The 15,503-nt window shown below is 37.8% G+C and overlaps 1 protein-coding gene and 1 pseudogene across 2 annotated transcripts; one reads left to right on the top strand and one right to left on the bottom strand.

Annotated features, from left to right (window-relative positions):
• Nucleotides 1-8,956: 8,956 nt before the first annotated feature.
• Nucleotides 8,957-12,613, bottom strand: LOC137747901 (cytochrome P450 704C1-like; annotated as a pseudogene). Its single transcript, XR_015955791.1, has 5 exons — nucleotides 12,070-12,613; nucleotides 11,228-11,512; nucleotides 10,112-10,453; nucleotides 9,448-9,648; nucleotides 8,957-9,347 (listed from the first exon to the last, which is right to left on the bottom strand). The product of XR_015955791.1 is annotated as a cytochrome P450 704C1-like (transcript).
• A 925-nt stretch (nucleotides 12,614-13,538) lies between these two features.
• LOC137747902 (uncharacterized) lies at nucleotides 13,539-14,351 on the top strand. The gene has a single exon (XM_088678501.1). The coding sequence runs from the start codon at nucleotides 13,539-13,541 to the stop codon at nucleotides 14,349-14,351; it is 813 nt and encodes a 270-aa protein (XP_088534627.1).
• The last annotated feature ends 1,152 nt before the right edge of the window (nucleotides 14,352-15,503 follow it).

Here is a 15,503-nt window from a genome sequence, read left to right as displayed (position 1 = left end):
ACTAATGTGCCTAAGTAAAGTTCTCAGCTAAGGTTGAAAATCAACCTTGCCCATCACAATGCTTCTCCACACCAGCATGAGCTGACTTTTCATGTTAATACTAATTCTGCTAGTTATGCTTATGGTGACCAGATGAACTAGTGTTGTTGTGTAGTTGATATAAACCAAAAATCACTTTAGGATGAAGGACATCTGACCATTTGGCCGAGGTTCAGAACAAAGTTTTTCAAGAGTTTTCGATTGACTGAGGCCATAGTCTGGAAATTAGAAGCCTCGTGTTCGGCAACAACTCAATTTTGATAGAGGATTTTACCACGAAGATTACTTTGACAGCCAGGTGGGCGATATAGACGTGTCAACTCCACAACGGACATTTAAGTTGCCAAAGGCAACGGATACTCAGTCGTATGGGTATAACCTTCTAACCAGTACATACACCACGAAGTCTGAGTCATAAAATGCCTGCAACAGTGTAATGTGCTCATGGCTTACCTTCAAAATAAGGTTCCCAACGCTCAGAGAAATGCAACTCAAATTCGATAGTTGAAAGACGAAATGGAATTGAACAAGTTCCTATAATTCTCGCCGAGATAGTCGAAGGGAAGAAGATTTCAGTCTATACTATAGAGACTGAGATAGGGAAGTTTGAGAAGCTTATCAAGTTATTGCTTTGTCCAGGCAAAATGAAAGCACGAATATAGCATTTGGCCAAAGAAGCTCAAAAGGCTCTTCCTCAAATTATTCCAAAGTAGCCATTGATCAAAGTTTGGCATAACAGGCACCCCTCATTTATTGGTAAAGCTTTGGAATATATGAAGGATTTCCACAAAAATTCTTAGCTAGTGATCTTTATAATCTACCACAATAGTTCCAGAAATGTATCGACTTAGCTTGTACTAGCCTTGCAACAGAAGAAGAAATGATCCAGCATAAGTCATCCATCAATCTGGGCCTAGGTTCAGCATATAGTGAGGCCAAGCTATTGGGGCTTGAATTCGAGTCGTATGTTGACATGGATGATATAAAGCTTCTTTTCTCCATGGATGACCTGCGGTATTTATGTTGGCACTTCTAGTATTTTTGGCCTAACCAAGGCAAAGCAGGAGCAAATTTGGTGGCTTAATTCATATATTGATGCTCGGGACGTCATGAATGCTTCTCAACGCCAAATTCATGAGATAACCCTGATGAAAAAGGCTCAGTCAAAGAGTTATGAGTCAGATAGAAATATCACGTTAGAGCTAGCAATGGAAAGAAAAGTTATTGAAACCCCTTCTTGTGAAAATACTTTTGTTACATCTGCACACAATCCTCAACTTCAGGCACCTAACACCAAGGACGAAAAAGTGAAACCTAGCGAGAAATACCCTTAACTGAAGAGGATCATGATGATATCATAGGCCTCACAGTTTTGGATAATATGTAGATTAACATGGTACATGTCCTTCCTCCTAGACTCTAATCGGATCTTGTCAGTTGAATTTGCTCGATGGAAATGTGGAAGTGGAATACATGGCTCATGTTGACTTTGAAACCACCAACTCGATCGAAGTGCTTAACCATGAAAGACAGTTGCATACTACCTTATTGGAAATCTTCCTTCGTGATGTGACCACCAATTTACTACACCTCAAACCTTTGTACATAACTGTCTACATTGAATGTCTCTCAGTTTCTAAGGTGTTTATAGACTGCCACAGTGAATACCATGCTAGTTTTAGTGATAAGGGCTCTAAAGTGATCGAAAGATAAATCGTATTATCCAACATAACCATGAGCAGTTTTATCGACAACAAGTCTACAACTAAAGGCGTCCTGCCTTTGGAGGTTACTATTGTTGGAAGACCACATATAACGGTGTCCTTCGTCGTAGATTTAAATATCGAGTATAATGCCTTACTTGGCCGAGATTGGATTCATCAAACTAGTCATTATGTCTTCTTAGCACCAAGTCTTGGTCTTTTGGGATGGCAAGTCGGCCTTGGTTCATTTGGCCGATAGATAATCGTTTGAGACGAACATGATCCATGCTTATTATTATGATAACTAAGTCGGCTTTATCACATTGCAAGGTTTCAAGGAAAATGGCCAACCCGAAGATTTCTGTTTAGAAAGCCGTTGAAGTAGGCACTAAAATTGTTCAACATGATTCAGTGCTACTCATCGATTTTTCTAATGTTTAGTTACGCCAACAATGTTGGACGAAAGGTCACAGTTTCATCTATAATGGAACATTTGTTTGCCCATTGGTGTGCGATCTCTCAAAACCCTTATTATGGCGTCAACTTAATTGAGTTTCTTGCTAAAGGAGAAAACATGGCCGCCCTTTCTTTTGGACAACGGAAAGCAATGCCCGCCGAGCTTAAGGACAGTCAACTTGAAGTTTAAGATCCGTTATAAGAAATTAATGTAGGAATAACCAATGACGCACATCCTCTTTTTATTAGTTCCTTATTACCTCGGCCCTTAAAGATCGAGCTTTGTAAATTAATTTATTGAATACAAAGATTGTTTTGCTTTGAATTATCATGAGATGCCTGCCCTAAATAGATCCTTAGTTGAATACGAGCTTAAAATAAATAAATAAACATTGTAAGCCATTTTGCCAATCCCAATGTTGATTCTTAACCAAATTATGACTCGGCATCAAAGATGAGATTGTTCGTTTATTGAATGATGGTTTTATTCAGACAGCTCTGTATATGAAATGGCTGGCAAACGTTGTGCCAGTCATAAATAAAAATGGCACTAATCGAATTTGCATTGATTTTTGCAGTCTAAATTTGGCTACACCTAAGGATGGATACCCAATGCCAATTTCAGATTTGCTAATTGATGCTGTGACCACCATGAAAATTTTCTTTTATGGATGGCCATGCCGACTATTGTCACACCCCGATCCCAACATACGTCCAGGATTGACACGTGACGTCACCTAAAAACTCGTATATCTCTCATACCCTGTCTCAGGATTATGGCAATCACAATTCGAGAATCAAATTGCAAAAAAAAAATTCGTTTACCTTATGGCTGCATCTAACCTCTTCGTTAGACTGCCTACGTACACTCAAATAGGGATCAAGCCATTCGTAGTTCATTATCACAAAATCAAACATTTATTCCACTAAGTTCAAGTAGAAAAGCATAGTACTCCTCAATCATTCAACATAACTTGACAACATGTAATTCTTGGACTCAAGCTACATAACCAATCCCCATGAAAACATGATCTCTCTCCCATCCAACATATAAATCATTATGTCTCATTATGATATCACAATTCACAACATACATCATATTTAAGAACTGACGAAGCACAAAACCATCCTCTAGCTGCATTAAGTAATTAATTTGATCAAAGTAATAACAATCATTCCCATGTCTTCTAAATTCATACCTTATGAAATCATAATTGAATCATGAAAAACCCCGAATGAGTCACTCAGACATCCAACATATTTTCTAACTCAATTCACAAGACTCTCGAAACCATTGACACAAATATATATAAAACTAAGGCTAAAGTGACACAGTTAGGCTAAGCCTACTTCTCCAAATAAGGGGATTTTAGGCCACTCCACGAAATTCAACAACTCGGGTTCCGGACCACTCAACGGAACCAAACCAAATATGATCGCCTATAAAATGTACCCAGTATAACCAATCATCATCACCTCTAGAATGCGTATGGTCCCCTAGCGCAGATATACCAAGCAGGACCATCCATGTACCACTTCTACGTGGTGCAATCTCATCATTACACATTGAACACAATTATACGCATACATGCTATCGATTTCACATATCAACCAGCATCTAGTCATATGGAGCACAACACAAGGAATTCCCTTAATTACTATTTCTACTAAAAATCTAATAAAGTACCCAATTCATCTCCTGACTTCCATCTCCATCTCATGCTAGGTAATAGTGCCAAGTTCAATAGATATTCAGTTGGCAAGCATATCCAAATAATTATCAAACAATATTTAGATCCCATAATTGTCATAACATTCATCATAATCATAATTATCATTCACATTATTAAAAAGTTAATCAAACACACACACACACACACACACACACACACACACATATATATATATATATATATATCACAACATCAATACACAAGTCAAATCATAGCATAGGTCTATGGCTAAATATATAAAATTCACATTTCAATAGAAATCATAATTATAATACCAATTCATATTTGCAAATGATACTAATATAAGAAATAAAGATAATAACCATATCACATATGTTAAAGTTTGGTGACGTTCCAACGGTCGGATCGTCGATTCACACTTTTACCAATTAACGTATCGTAGAGGATTTAGGTTCCAACCATCAACTTATGTCATACAATTACCAAAACTGAGCTCAAGGAATCTAATTTAGCCTAAGAATGACATCGACGGCCCCCTGGCCACGCGACGCCGTGGGTGGTGGTCTGCCTCCCCGACTCACCGGAAAAATCCAACTATTTCCAAAAATTACCAAAATTTACAGGAATGAAGATCTCAATGAATAGAGTAAACTTTATACCTGCGGCCAAAGCCAATTTGGCTGGAAAACACCCCAAACTGGTCACGAACCGCCGAAACCCTAAGGTGGGTGTGCTTCGAATTCGGCTTCCAATCGAACTCCGACGCCTCCAACACCGCTTGAGCTTTATTCCTGGGGTTGAGGGGAGTCTTTTGGTGGTGGTCATGGACGGTGAAACTTGCCGGAGCCACCGGAAAAAGGGATAAAGCCGTCCGAACACCTGTGGGTTTGTGGCTTCGAACTGGAAAAATGGGAAAGAAATTGGGAAATCTAACACTACAAAGATGTAGGGCTCATCAAGGGCTTTCCATGGACACCAAGATCACCCAAAACGGAGTTCAGATGAAGGAGATATAGCCGGGTCAAAATTGGAGTTTCGCGGGTCAAAAATGACCCAACTCGGGTCTCCCTCCCTTACCACTCCTTTCTCTCCTCTGATTAGGCTGTTTCCCCCTTTTTAAAAATCTGATTGGTTCCCTTTTTATTAAACTAACTTAACCTTTAACCCACACGCGGGAATTAAATAATTCCCACAATCTACAGTTCACAATTTCAAACGTCCGTAACTATACCGTAATAATTCGGACTTGCAAACGGATTTCGCCTATGCGTTCGTGGGTTCGATATCTATTCGAAAACGTTACTTGTGGCCTCACAAGGTCAACGAGTAAAAATAATAATTTTCCAAACTTCACTCCTCGTTACTAGTTTAATTGAAATCTAATTTCAAATATATTAATATAAAATCTCAATAATACAAATACGTAAATTATAACAATGAAATCCGGGAACGAGATTTCACAGCTATGATCAAATTTTTATTACAGAAGCCGATGTTCAAAAAATGGTTTTTCGGTGTCCTGGAACCCTCGGTATTTACAAATATGTCGTAATGCTCTTTGATCTTAAGAATGCTGGTGCCACTTATCAATGTGCAAAGAATGCAATTTTTCATGATCCCATTAGAATGATTGTTGAAGTCTACATTAATCACATTGTGGTCAAATCGAAAAAGCGCCAAGATCATCTGACAGATCTTCAACAAACATTTGAGCAGATGCACCAACATAATTCAAAGACAAATCCAAAAAAATTGTGCTCGAGGTTTCGGCCAAGAACTTTCTTGGTTTCTTGGTTTATCAGCGGGAAATAGAGTAAATAAGAATAAAGCTAAAGCTATTATTGATGCCCATCCGCCGACTACCAAAAAGCAGCTCAATTTCTGCTCTACTAGATCAATTTCCTCCATCGATTTATTTCTAATTTATCCAGAAAAATGAAAGCATTTTCTTCTTCGCTAAAGGTTGAAAGATTCAGACACGTTTGTTTGGTAAACGGAGCACCAACAAGCTTCTAATAAAATCAAAGAGTGTTTGGTAAATCCACTATTTTTTATGCCTCCCAAACGAGGAAAGTTCTTGAAATTGTACATCTTGGTAACTGATGCATCGATTGGGCGTTTACTGACTTAGGACAACGAAAGTAATTGAGGGCAATCCATATTTTACCTCAGTCTAAATATCAACTCGGCTGAAATCAATTATACAACCGATGAAAATCTCTGCCTCCCTCTATTCTTTGAGGCGACAAAGTTGCGACATTACATGTTGCCTTTGGAGACTCAAATAATTGTCTAAACATATGTCATTTGATATATGCTTACACGACCTATTGTTAAAGGCCAAATCGCCAAGTGGACCACAATACTGTCAGAATTTACTCTCCAGTATGTTTCTCATAAGGTAGTGAAATGACAATCATTAACCAATTTCTTAGCGTGTCATTCTTCTCCATATGGTTTTGGGGGTGAGGAAGTCGAGATCAGCATAGTCTAAATGCAAAACAATTTTAGACCATATATTTCGACCACTCTAGTACTGAGTCTTCAGAAGGTGTGGGGATCGTCATTCAATCACTAGAGCACCAACGTTGGTTGTTTGATTTCAAATTTGACTTTAAATGTACCAACTACTAAGCCAAATATAAGGCTATTGTGATTAGTCTTAGGCTACTTCATGATCTTAAGGCAACTCGAGTTCTTGTATTTGGTGATTCAGAGCTTATGATTAATTAAATTTAGGGCATTTTCCATTACACGAGTAGCACGTTAGCTCCATATCACATGGTCTACCTATTTGGCCAATGTGTTCTCTGTCATCACCTTCAAGCACATTTCCAGAGCTAAGAATAGTGATGCCAATGAACTCACCCAAATCACCTCTGACCCGTAACTTTCTAAAGGTGAGATGAGCTGGGTTATAATGGTTGGAAAAAAATTATTCTAGGCTCTAATTAATCAACAATCCCACCTGAAAGACAGCTTGATTAGAACTAGGGTGATGTCATTGCCACCTTTGGTAGATCGTAAGGTGCCAAAGGACATCTAAACCGTCGAAGTGATACCATCAGACTGAAGACGACCAATTATGTAGTATCTCAACAATCCAGGGGGCAAACATAAACTGGAAAGTCAAGTATCATGCCACGAAATGCATTGTGTACCAAAACGAGCTCTACAGAAAAGGTGAAAGCTGCGGCAAAATACACTTGGATCCTAGTAGCTACCGACTACTTCACAAAATGGGTCGAGGCAAAGTCACGTCGATCTCAATGCGAAAAAGTCTATGATTTCGTTGAAGAACATATGTTACACGATTCAGTATTTGAAACAATCTTCATCGATAATACGATTTCCACGATTGAAAGTTTTAGACACTACACATCTGGTCTTAAAATTAGGTTAGAGTAGTCAACACCATATTATCCTCAAACCAATGAGCATGATGCCATTCCACAATTTTGACAAGTTTTAGCTCTTTACGGGTCACCACGACTAACAAGTGGCGAGTATGCGTAGGCAATGATGCAAGAATTAGAGGAATTAGCAGAAGCAAGGTTTGATGGTTGCAACCATCTCATGACTCAAAAAAAAAAAAAAAAAAAAAAAAAAAAAAGAAGGAATTGCTAAGAAAGCATATAACGAAAGAGTATATCAAAAATCATTCGAGGAAGGGGATTTAGTTTGGCAAACAGTTTTGCCTATTGGGACTAAGAATCCAAGGTATGGTAAATGGTCCTCGAATTAAGAAGGGCCTTTTATTGTTCATAAAGTTCTCTCCAAGATGGCATATCAACCTAAGGACAGAATTGGTTCGTTACACATGATGCCTATTAACGGATAGTACTTGAAAAAGTATTATCCAGTTACATGGGAAATGGGCGAACAAAGTTGATAAAGACCTAACTATGACTGAATTACATTAGTTACAAACTTGATCCAAGGGCAGCGAGGTGTATGTTCTTTGGATACTCTACAAAGACCAAGAAAATGGTAGTATCACATGATGTTTGTTTTGCTGAAAATGAAGCCCACTTTGGACCAACGTCTCAGCTTGGGCCTTAGAAGGAGTATCTCTTTAGTACGGCTCCTCTCCCAATTGTTGAAACTGCGGAAGTCAATATTCCTTCAAATCATGAGCTGAAAGTAAGGCTTGATTCTCAATCTGCAATTTTTCAAGACGAGCCACCTCATAATCATGAGTTGAAACACGGCAATTTTATTGCTGATATTTCCTCTTCAGTGACTACACGACATTCATCAAGGGTCTCTCATATGCCGAGGAAATATGATGATTATAGTATTGTTTATCACAATATTAGGTATCCGATTCAGTAGTACTCGAATTATGACAGTTTCTGAAAAATATTTTGCTTTTTTGAGCAAAATTTTAAAGAACCTACAACATTTCAAGAAGCAAATTCTCAATTAATATGGAGAAAAACAATGAAAGAGGAACTTCAAGCTGTTGATGAGAACAAGACATGGACTTTTGTTAAGCTGCCAAAAGGTGAAAAATCAGTCGGTTGTTGATGGGTTTACAAAATAAAATACAAGAGGGACGGATCAATAAAGAGGTATAAGGCAAGGCTCGTTGCTAAGGGATTCTCACAAACCTATGGAGTGGATTACAAAGTAACATTTTCTCCAGTTGCAAAAATGAATATTATGGGCACAAGCGGTTGATATGACTTTATGCAACTGTAGGGCTCGTTTGGTACATATGATTGAATTGGAATGAATAACTTTGAAATTTCAAGGTATATTTTAAGGTGAAAGTGAATGGTTTTTCATGAGTAATTCATCTTCGATCCTCTAGGTGGTCATAATATTATTATTTCTCCCTTCAACATACTTTAATTAAATTAACCATTTCAATCCAATCATGTGTACCAAATGAGTCCTAAAGTATCATGTAGGTTGGAAGAAAGTACAAAGTGTTTGGTAGCAACACCTGTACGGAAAATATAGCTAACAGTAGGAACTCATCAGTTAGGTATATATCTTGTATACAGGTTATTTAATGCATCTGAGGGAGACAAAAAATGAATGTGGTTAGTTATATTATGCGTGTAGCCATCTCAACACTATGTATATATCTTACAATAAAATAGGGACCTTGATCTACTACTTCGAACATTGTAAACAGGAAAAACCTGAAAGTCATGATCATTTACATGTGCATACGTGTATATAGGAAATACATGTAAAGTTTACACTTGGATGGTTGATAAACCTTGAACATTATTTTTCAATGCATAGAAGAAATTACTTAGGTTGTTCTGGGAACTGCAATCATAGGGAGACCGCCATCTATGTGAAGGGTGAACATGGTCCTATAGGTTACCAGCTTTGTTTCATCGGCCAATTTGAAGCGAAAGAAGCTAAGGAGAGCCATCGCTACTATCTTCATCTGTTGGTAAGCGAAGTTCTTCCCTAGATAGATTCGCGGACCTGCCTGCAATTAGCACAAATGAAAGTGAAACAACTATTGGTGAACATTTGGGTAATTAGCATCTATATTTGTGATTAAGGAAAAAGGAAATATTTTTACTAACGTGAAATGCGACGAATTTGAAGGGTGATTCAGGCTTGAAAATTCCATTTTCAAGCCATCTTTCAGGTCGCAAATCATCAGCATCTTTTCCCCAGATATAAGGCATTCTTCCCATGGCATAGGTGATGTAGTTTACATTGTCTCCTTTTCTCACTCTAAAGCCATCTGGAAGAATGTCATCTGCATCTGCACATCTCCCATCCTTATAGAAAACCAAGACATAAAGATGTCAATATTTACAGTAATATGAAGAATTCTTCCAACTTAAAGAGTTGAAGTTCACTACCTATTTCTCCCTTAGTAATAGACAGGGTTTTAAATTTCCTTAAGAGACTTGGCTCCTTATGTGCCAAGGACTCGTTCATCTATGCAGACTAAATATAGTTACACATGTGTGCACAAACTGTTTATGCACATGTGCCAGTATGTGATTTGCAAGTAAGCAGGAATAATTCCTTAAGACAAATAGTGTTCTAAGTTTCCTTGTGGAATAATGACTTTCTTGTATTGGTTTTGATATATTTAACAGACTTTAATCAAGGTTTTGGCACTGTCCTGTTTGGAAACTCACAAACTACTATAGAAAGTAAAGAAAATAACAAGTATCTTACTAAAAAAAATGTGACGAGGAAAATTAAAATCAGGTTATTCAAGTATACACATACAATTGGAACTGCAGGGTAGAGCCTTAAGGTCTCTGTCAGCACCGCATGAAGATAGTGCATTCGTTCTAGAGTTTCTATTCTTCATTATGTTTTCACAAATTCATCAACTTTCTCTTCGCCTACTTGATTACCAACGACATCCCTCACTTCTTGTACAACTTTTTCTTGTATTAGAGGGTTCTTTCTGAGCATGTAGAAGAACCATGACAGTGTAGTTGCACTGGTGTCTTTGCCAGCAAACATAAAAGTCAGTATTATATCCCTCAGATATTTGTCATTCATTTCCTCTGGATTCTTCACACTCTCCAGTAGAAATCTTGACAGTATGTCCTCCTTGTCAATCTTTGAAACAATAAAATAAAATTCAGAACTTCATAGAAATCTAAAATCTTAAATTTACCATTAATGTACGGAAATGATTTCAGCACGCCTTGTTTCTCCTTCTGGACACCCTTATTTATTTTTCCCTTTAATTGTCTTTTGATTTCTACAATCCGTGTTGGAAATTCAAATCAAAATAGGTTGCTATTGTTGAAAATCAATGTCAAAGTTAGGCATGGAAAGTTAGGCAATGTTAGGTATGGTTGAATAAAAATTATTAGGTGCAATTAATGTGTTTTGTGTGGTAATAAATAATCTTAGTTTAATCATTTGGTTTGCTATAAATACCCAAGCTCTCAAGCATTGTAAATCATCCCATCCAAATCCCACTTCCAATTGTGAAGAAGCTTGTAAGCCTTCTTATTCCAACAATTTGTAAACCTTTTTCATATATCAAAGTCCAAGTGTTTTGCCAAAGCTTGTTGCTTCCCTCCTTTCTCTATTTCTTTCTTTGTCCAATTTTATTTGAGAGTGCAAAGTGAAAGAGGTGTGATAGAGTTTGTAAACTTATCACCCACATATTTTGGTATTGAGTTAGTAAACTGTCAAATACCAACAATCCGAAGGTCAGAAATAAACTGTGGGCCGTAGGAGGGGAAAAAGGATGTGTGCAAAACACTACCCTTGCTGTAAGTTTTCCTCACAAGAAAAACTGATGGTGTGTAAAAAACAAATAGAATTACATGGTAGAGACACATTCTGTAAAGCCAATGTAGTAAAGTAAAATTTACTTGCAACATCTTTTTGCTCCCCTTGCAATCTCCTCTTGCTGCTGATAACTTGGTGCACAAAATCATCTAGAACTTTGACATATTTTTTAAGGGAGGCCTCAGAACCAAGGTTGAAGATTCTTTTTAGTTTCCAGAATGGATCAATGTAGTGAAAATAGGTCAGTGCAGTAGATTCATCAAGGGCCTTCATGAATGCAGTCCCTTCTTTGCTTGACCCCTCCAGGCAATGCAGTTCTATTCCAAACCCGACTTTGAATATGGAATCCAAGGTACATCTCATAAGCAAATCCTACAAATAGAATCAAATGCAAAATGTTATGTTTGATCCGAAGAGTTTGTTGAGTGTGAATCCTATGTCAGAGAATTAAGAGACCTTGGTGTGTGCTTATAAGGATTGGATAGGATAACTCAATAGATTCGAGGTATGTTGAAGTTAGAAAATAGATTGCTCATGAAAGAAATTAATCCACCTGTGCAATCCCCACCCATAAAATGGTACGATATTAACGTTGTATTTAACTTGTACGTTCAAATCCCACGACATGAAAACTCTTCCAGCTCTCCCATTTCTTACTACAAGTCTACAATACAATCCAATCCAATCCAATCTTAGGCTCCAAACGAGCTGTAATTTCACATATCATATTTTTCCTCCCAGCATGCTTTATTCTCATATCGGTACCAATAATCAGTCAGATCAAATTGACCTTAATTAGGATTCCCCCAACTTTCCAAGCTTAATTAGCTAAGCCCTCTAAATAAATTTTCATATAACCAGTTTGCTTAAGAAATACCAAACAAGAAAAAGAAAAGTTAAACAAATCTTTTAGGTCTCAGATTACTCACCTGCATATCAAAAACCCCTCCGGAACTCGAAATTCCAAAAACAACTCTAACCAGTTTGGCAGCATTATTTCTTCCAAACACAGAGCAGCTAGCATATCTAAGCACCCTTGTTGAGAACTCGAGGCTCGCAAGCTTCCTCTGCTGCTTCCATTTTTCTCCATCAACAACAAATATCCCTTGGCCAAAAATATCCGATAGAATACTTTGAGTGAAGGCGCCTTTCGAGTAGCTGGCAAAGTTGGTTTTCAGAACATGCTCAATGTTGCGCGTGTCAGCCGTGTACACTGTGGTCCGGGACTAGAAGCCGGAAAGTTGAGTGTGTTTTGGCAACTTCGGTTTGGTAGTCGTAGACTCTGTTGAAGTATAAGAACATGTGGAAGACAGTGCCTTTTACGGGAGGGTAGTTCAGGTCTCGGATAGACTTTCCGGTGAAGATTTTGAGTATGAACAAAGACAGAGTTACGAAGAGAAACATAAGTATGGAGGTGAAGATGATAAGGAAATACCCCATCTCAAATTTGCTTGTCATAACAAAGAGGCAAAGAAAGAAATATGTAGAGAGAGAGAGAGAGAGAGAGAGAGAGAGAGAGTACGCAACTGAAATGAAGAGGAGAGAGTATGCAAGTTGACATAAATAATATAAATTTACTTTTTTTTTTTTGTAGGTTTTTTTTTTTTTGAAAGAAAAAGCGTGGCTTCGTGAAAGTGAAATGAAGAGAAGAGAAGAGAAAGTACGCAAGTTGACATATATAAATTTACCAAGTTCAATGGTTGGGCTAAAAGTCAAATTTTTAACCCGAAAAATTTAGCTTTTAGCTCAGAAACAGTTTTTCAGCTCCAATCATTTTGGACTAAAATTTTAGCCCAGAATCATTAAATAATGAACTTAGGCTATTTTTTTTCTTAAATTAATTTTTTTTAAATAAATATGTAAACTATCGTAAATTAATTTTATGAACATTTTAATTTAAAAATATTTAAATTCCGATAAATATTGAAAAATCACTAAATTTTTCACAAAGCAAGCCTTCAACTTTCCACCAATCTTTCAACTTTGGGCTAACTTTCAATTCACCAACCGTTCAACACCAAACTTTCAACTTTCATCAACCGTTCAACTTTCATCAATCATCCTTTATGTAAACATATGTCCAATATTAGTTGATCACATAACCTTTCAACCTTCAATCATCCTCTATATTCAACAATCTTTCAACTTTCAAGGAGTTTGTTTCCTAAAAATCCTCAATATCTCATCAATGGGTGATAGAAGAAGGCGTAGCATGGCAATGCAGATGACATAAAACCAAGCAAAGATTGAGATCAAGGATGAAGAATTGTTCAACGCTGAAGCTGAACTTGTAAACTCGTTTAAGCAATCTGAGCACCATGGCGAATCTAGCCATCGTGGTTATGCCACGGTGCGTTCATATGTGCAGCGTGATAGAGAAGAGTGTCATGACCGAATGATGAAAAATTATTTCATCGAGCGTCCGAGATTTCCTGTTCATGATTTTCGGAGGCGGTTTCGGATGAGGAGAGAGCTTTTTGAAAGCATCTTGAATGCAGTTGTCAATCATGACCACTACTTTGCAAGGAGGCTAGATGTCGCAGGCCGACAAGGTCTATCACCTCATCAGAAGCTCACATCTGTTTTTCGCATGCTAGTTAATAGGTGCTCTGCAGACTCAACTGACGAGTATTGCCAACTTGCAGAAAGTACTACTATTGAGAACCTGAAATGCTTCTGTAAGGCAATTGAAGGCATATATGGAGCCACATACCTCCGTAAGCCAAATCGTGAAGACTTGAAAAGGCTTATACGCAAGGCAGACAAAAGAGGCTTCCCTGGAATGATAGGAAGTCTCAATTGTATGCATTGGGAGTGGAAGAATTGTCCTACTGGTTGGGCTGGCCAATTCAAGGGCCGTCATAACAAGCTAACCATCGTGCTTGAGGCTGTGGTATCTTACGACACATGGATTTGGCATGCTTTCTTCGACGCTTGTGGATCAAACAACGATATCAACGTTCTTTGGTCTTCTCCTTTGTTCGATAATGTCGTTAATGGATGGGCACCAGAATTTCGGTACAAGGTAAATGGTAATAGGTATGAGCTAGGCTACTACCTAACTGATGGTATCTTTGTTAAAAGTTTTTCTCATCCCGATAGTGCAAAGAAGAAATTATTTTCGCAGAAACAAGAGTCTTACAGGAAGGATGTCGAGAGAGCGTTCGGGATCCTACAAGCTCGATGGGCCATTGTTAGAGGGGCTGCATGATTTTGGCAAACCGAAGACCTCCATTCAATCATGATGACGTGCATAATTTTGCACAACATGATTGTGGAAGATGAGTACATCGAAATTGAAGAAGATTCAGACGAAGATATGGATGATGACCAACCAACACATGCGAGAGCTATTGCAAGAGATGTTGAATATCTCGCTCCGACCACATATGAGACCCGTCAAGATAGGGTCACCTTGACTGAGTATATGCAACGTTTAAATAGAATTCAAGCTCCTCAATTTCATGACACACTCTGCAAGGATTTGGTTGAGCATGTATGGGGCCGAGAAGGTGAACGTTGATGACGTTGGTTAAGTATTTATGTAATAATTTTAAGTGTACTAAGTTGTTATTTTCTAGTACTAAATTTAAGTGTCTTCTTGTGCAAAGTATTTTGTCTAGTACATTGGATAAATTATTGAATGGAGGTTGAATTTTGAGTGAATGTTAGAACAAATACATAGGTATTTATAGAGTTTTTGGGTGAATTTTGAGTTAAATAAATTTTTTAATTATTTTAGCCGTTGGATTTAAATTTGGGCCATTAAATTTTTTTTTTACCAATAGATTTGATTATATTCGATCTCAGCCGTTGGATTCAATAATATAAATATAAATATAATAAAATTTTGAATCTAGGCCATTGGATTAACCAACGGCCTGATGATCACAACCGTTCGATCGAAAGAGTCGTTGGAGCTCTGGGGAACATGACCGACAGGCCCACGTGGGTGGGTCCCGGCCGGTAAGAAGGAGCGTGCGTTAGGCACATTTGGCGAGTCCATGGGCTGGGTTTGGAGCCCAAACGCTGAAAACCACTCTCTTTGGTAGGGCCCACTCCGATTTTGGGCGGTTTCTGGCCTTACTTCCCTTTTTAGCATCTAGCCCACATTTTCCCCTTGGGTTAAAGTGAGTGTGGTGGGAAATTTTGGGGGGGAATTTATCATTTAGCCCACCATTGGAGGTGGTCTTACAAGAAACAAAAAGGCATGCATGCAAGCTGACATATATAATATAAATTTACTTTTTATTTTTTTCTAGGTTTTGTATTCTTACCAGAAACAAAAAAGCATATTTGTCGATTTATGTTTAAAATTTGTATGGAGCCGTCAATTTTTTTCCTGAACTTCAATTTTAATCAA

This window comes from Pyrus communis, chromosome 2 (assembly GCF_041283825.1).
Source record: "Pyrus communis isolate YQ-2024b chromosome 2, ASM4128382v1, whole genome shotgun sequence".
In the NCBI taxonomy this organism is placed as follows: domain Eukaryota; kingdom Viridiplantae; phylum Streptophyta; class Magnoliopsida; order Rosales; family Rosaceae; genus Pyrus; species Pyrus communis.
Note: the sequence above shows the minus strand (reverse complement) of the source record. Positions and strands in the feature narration are given on the sequence as shown.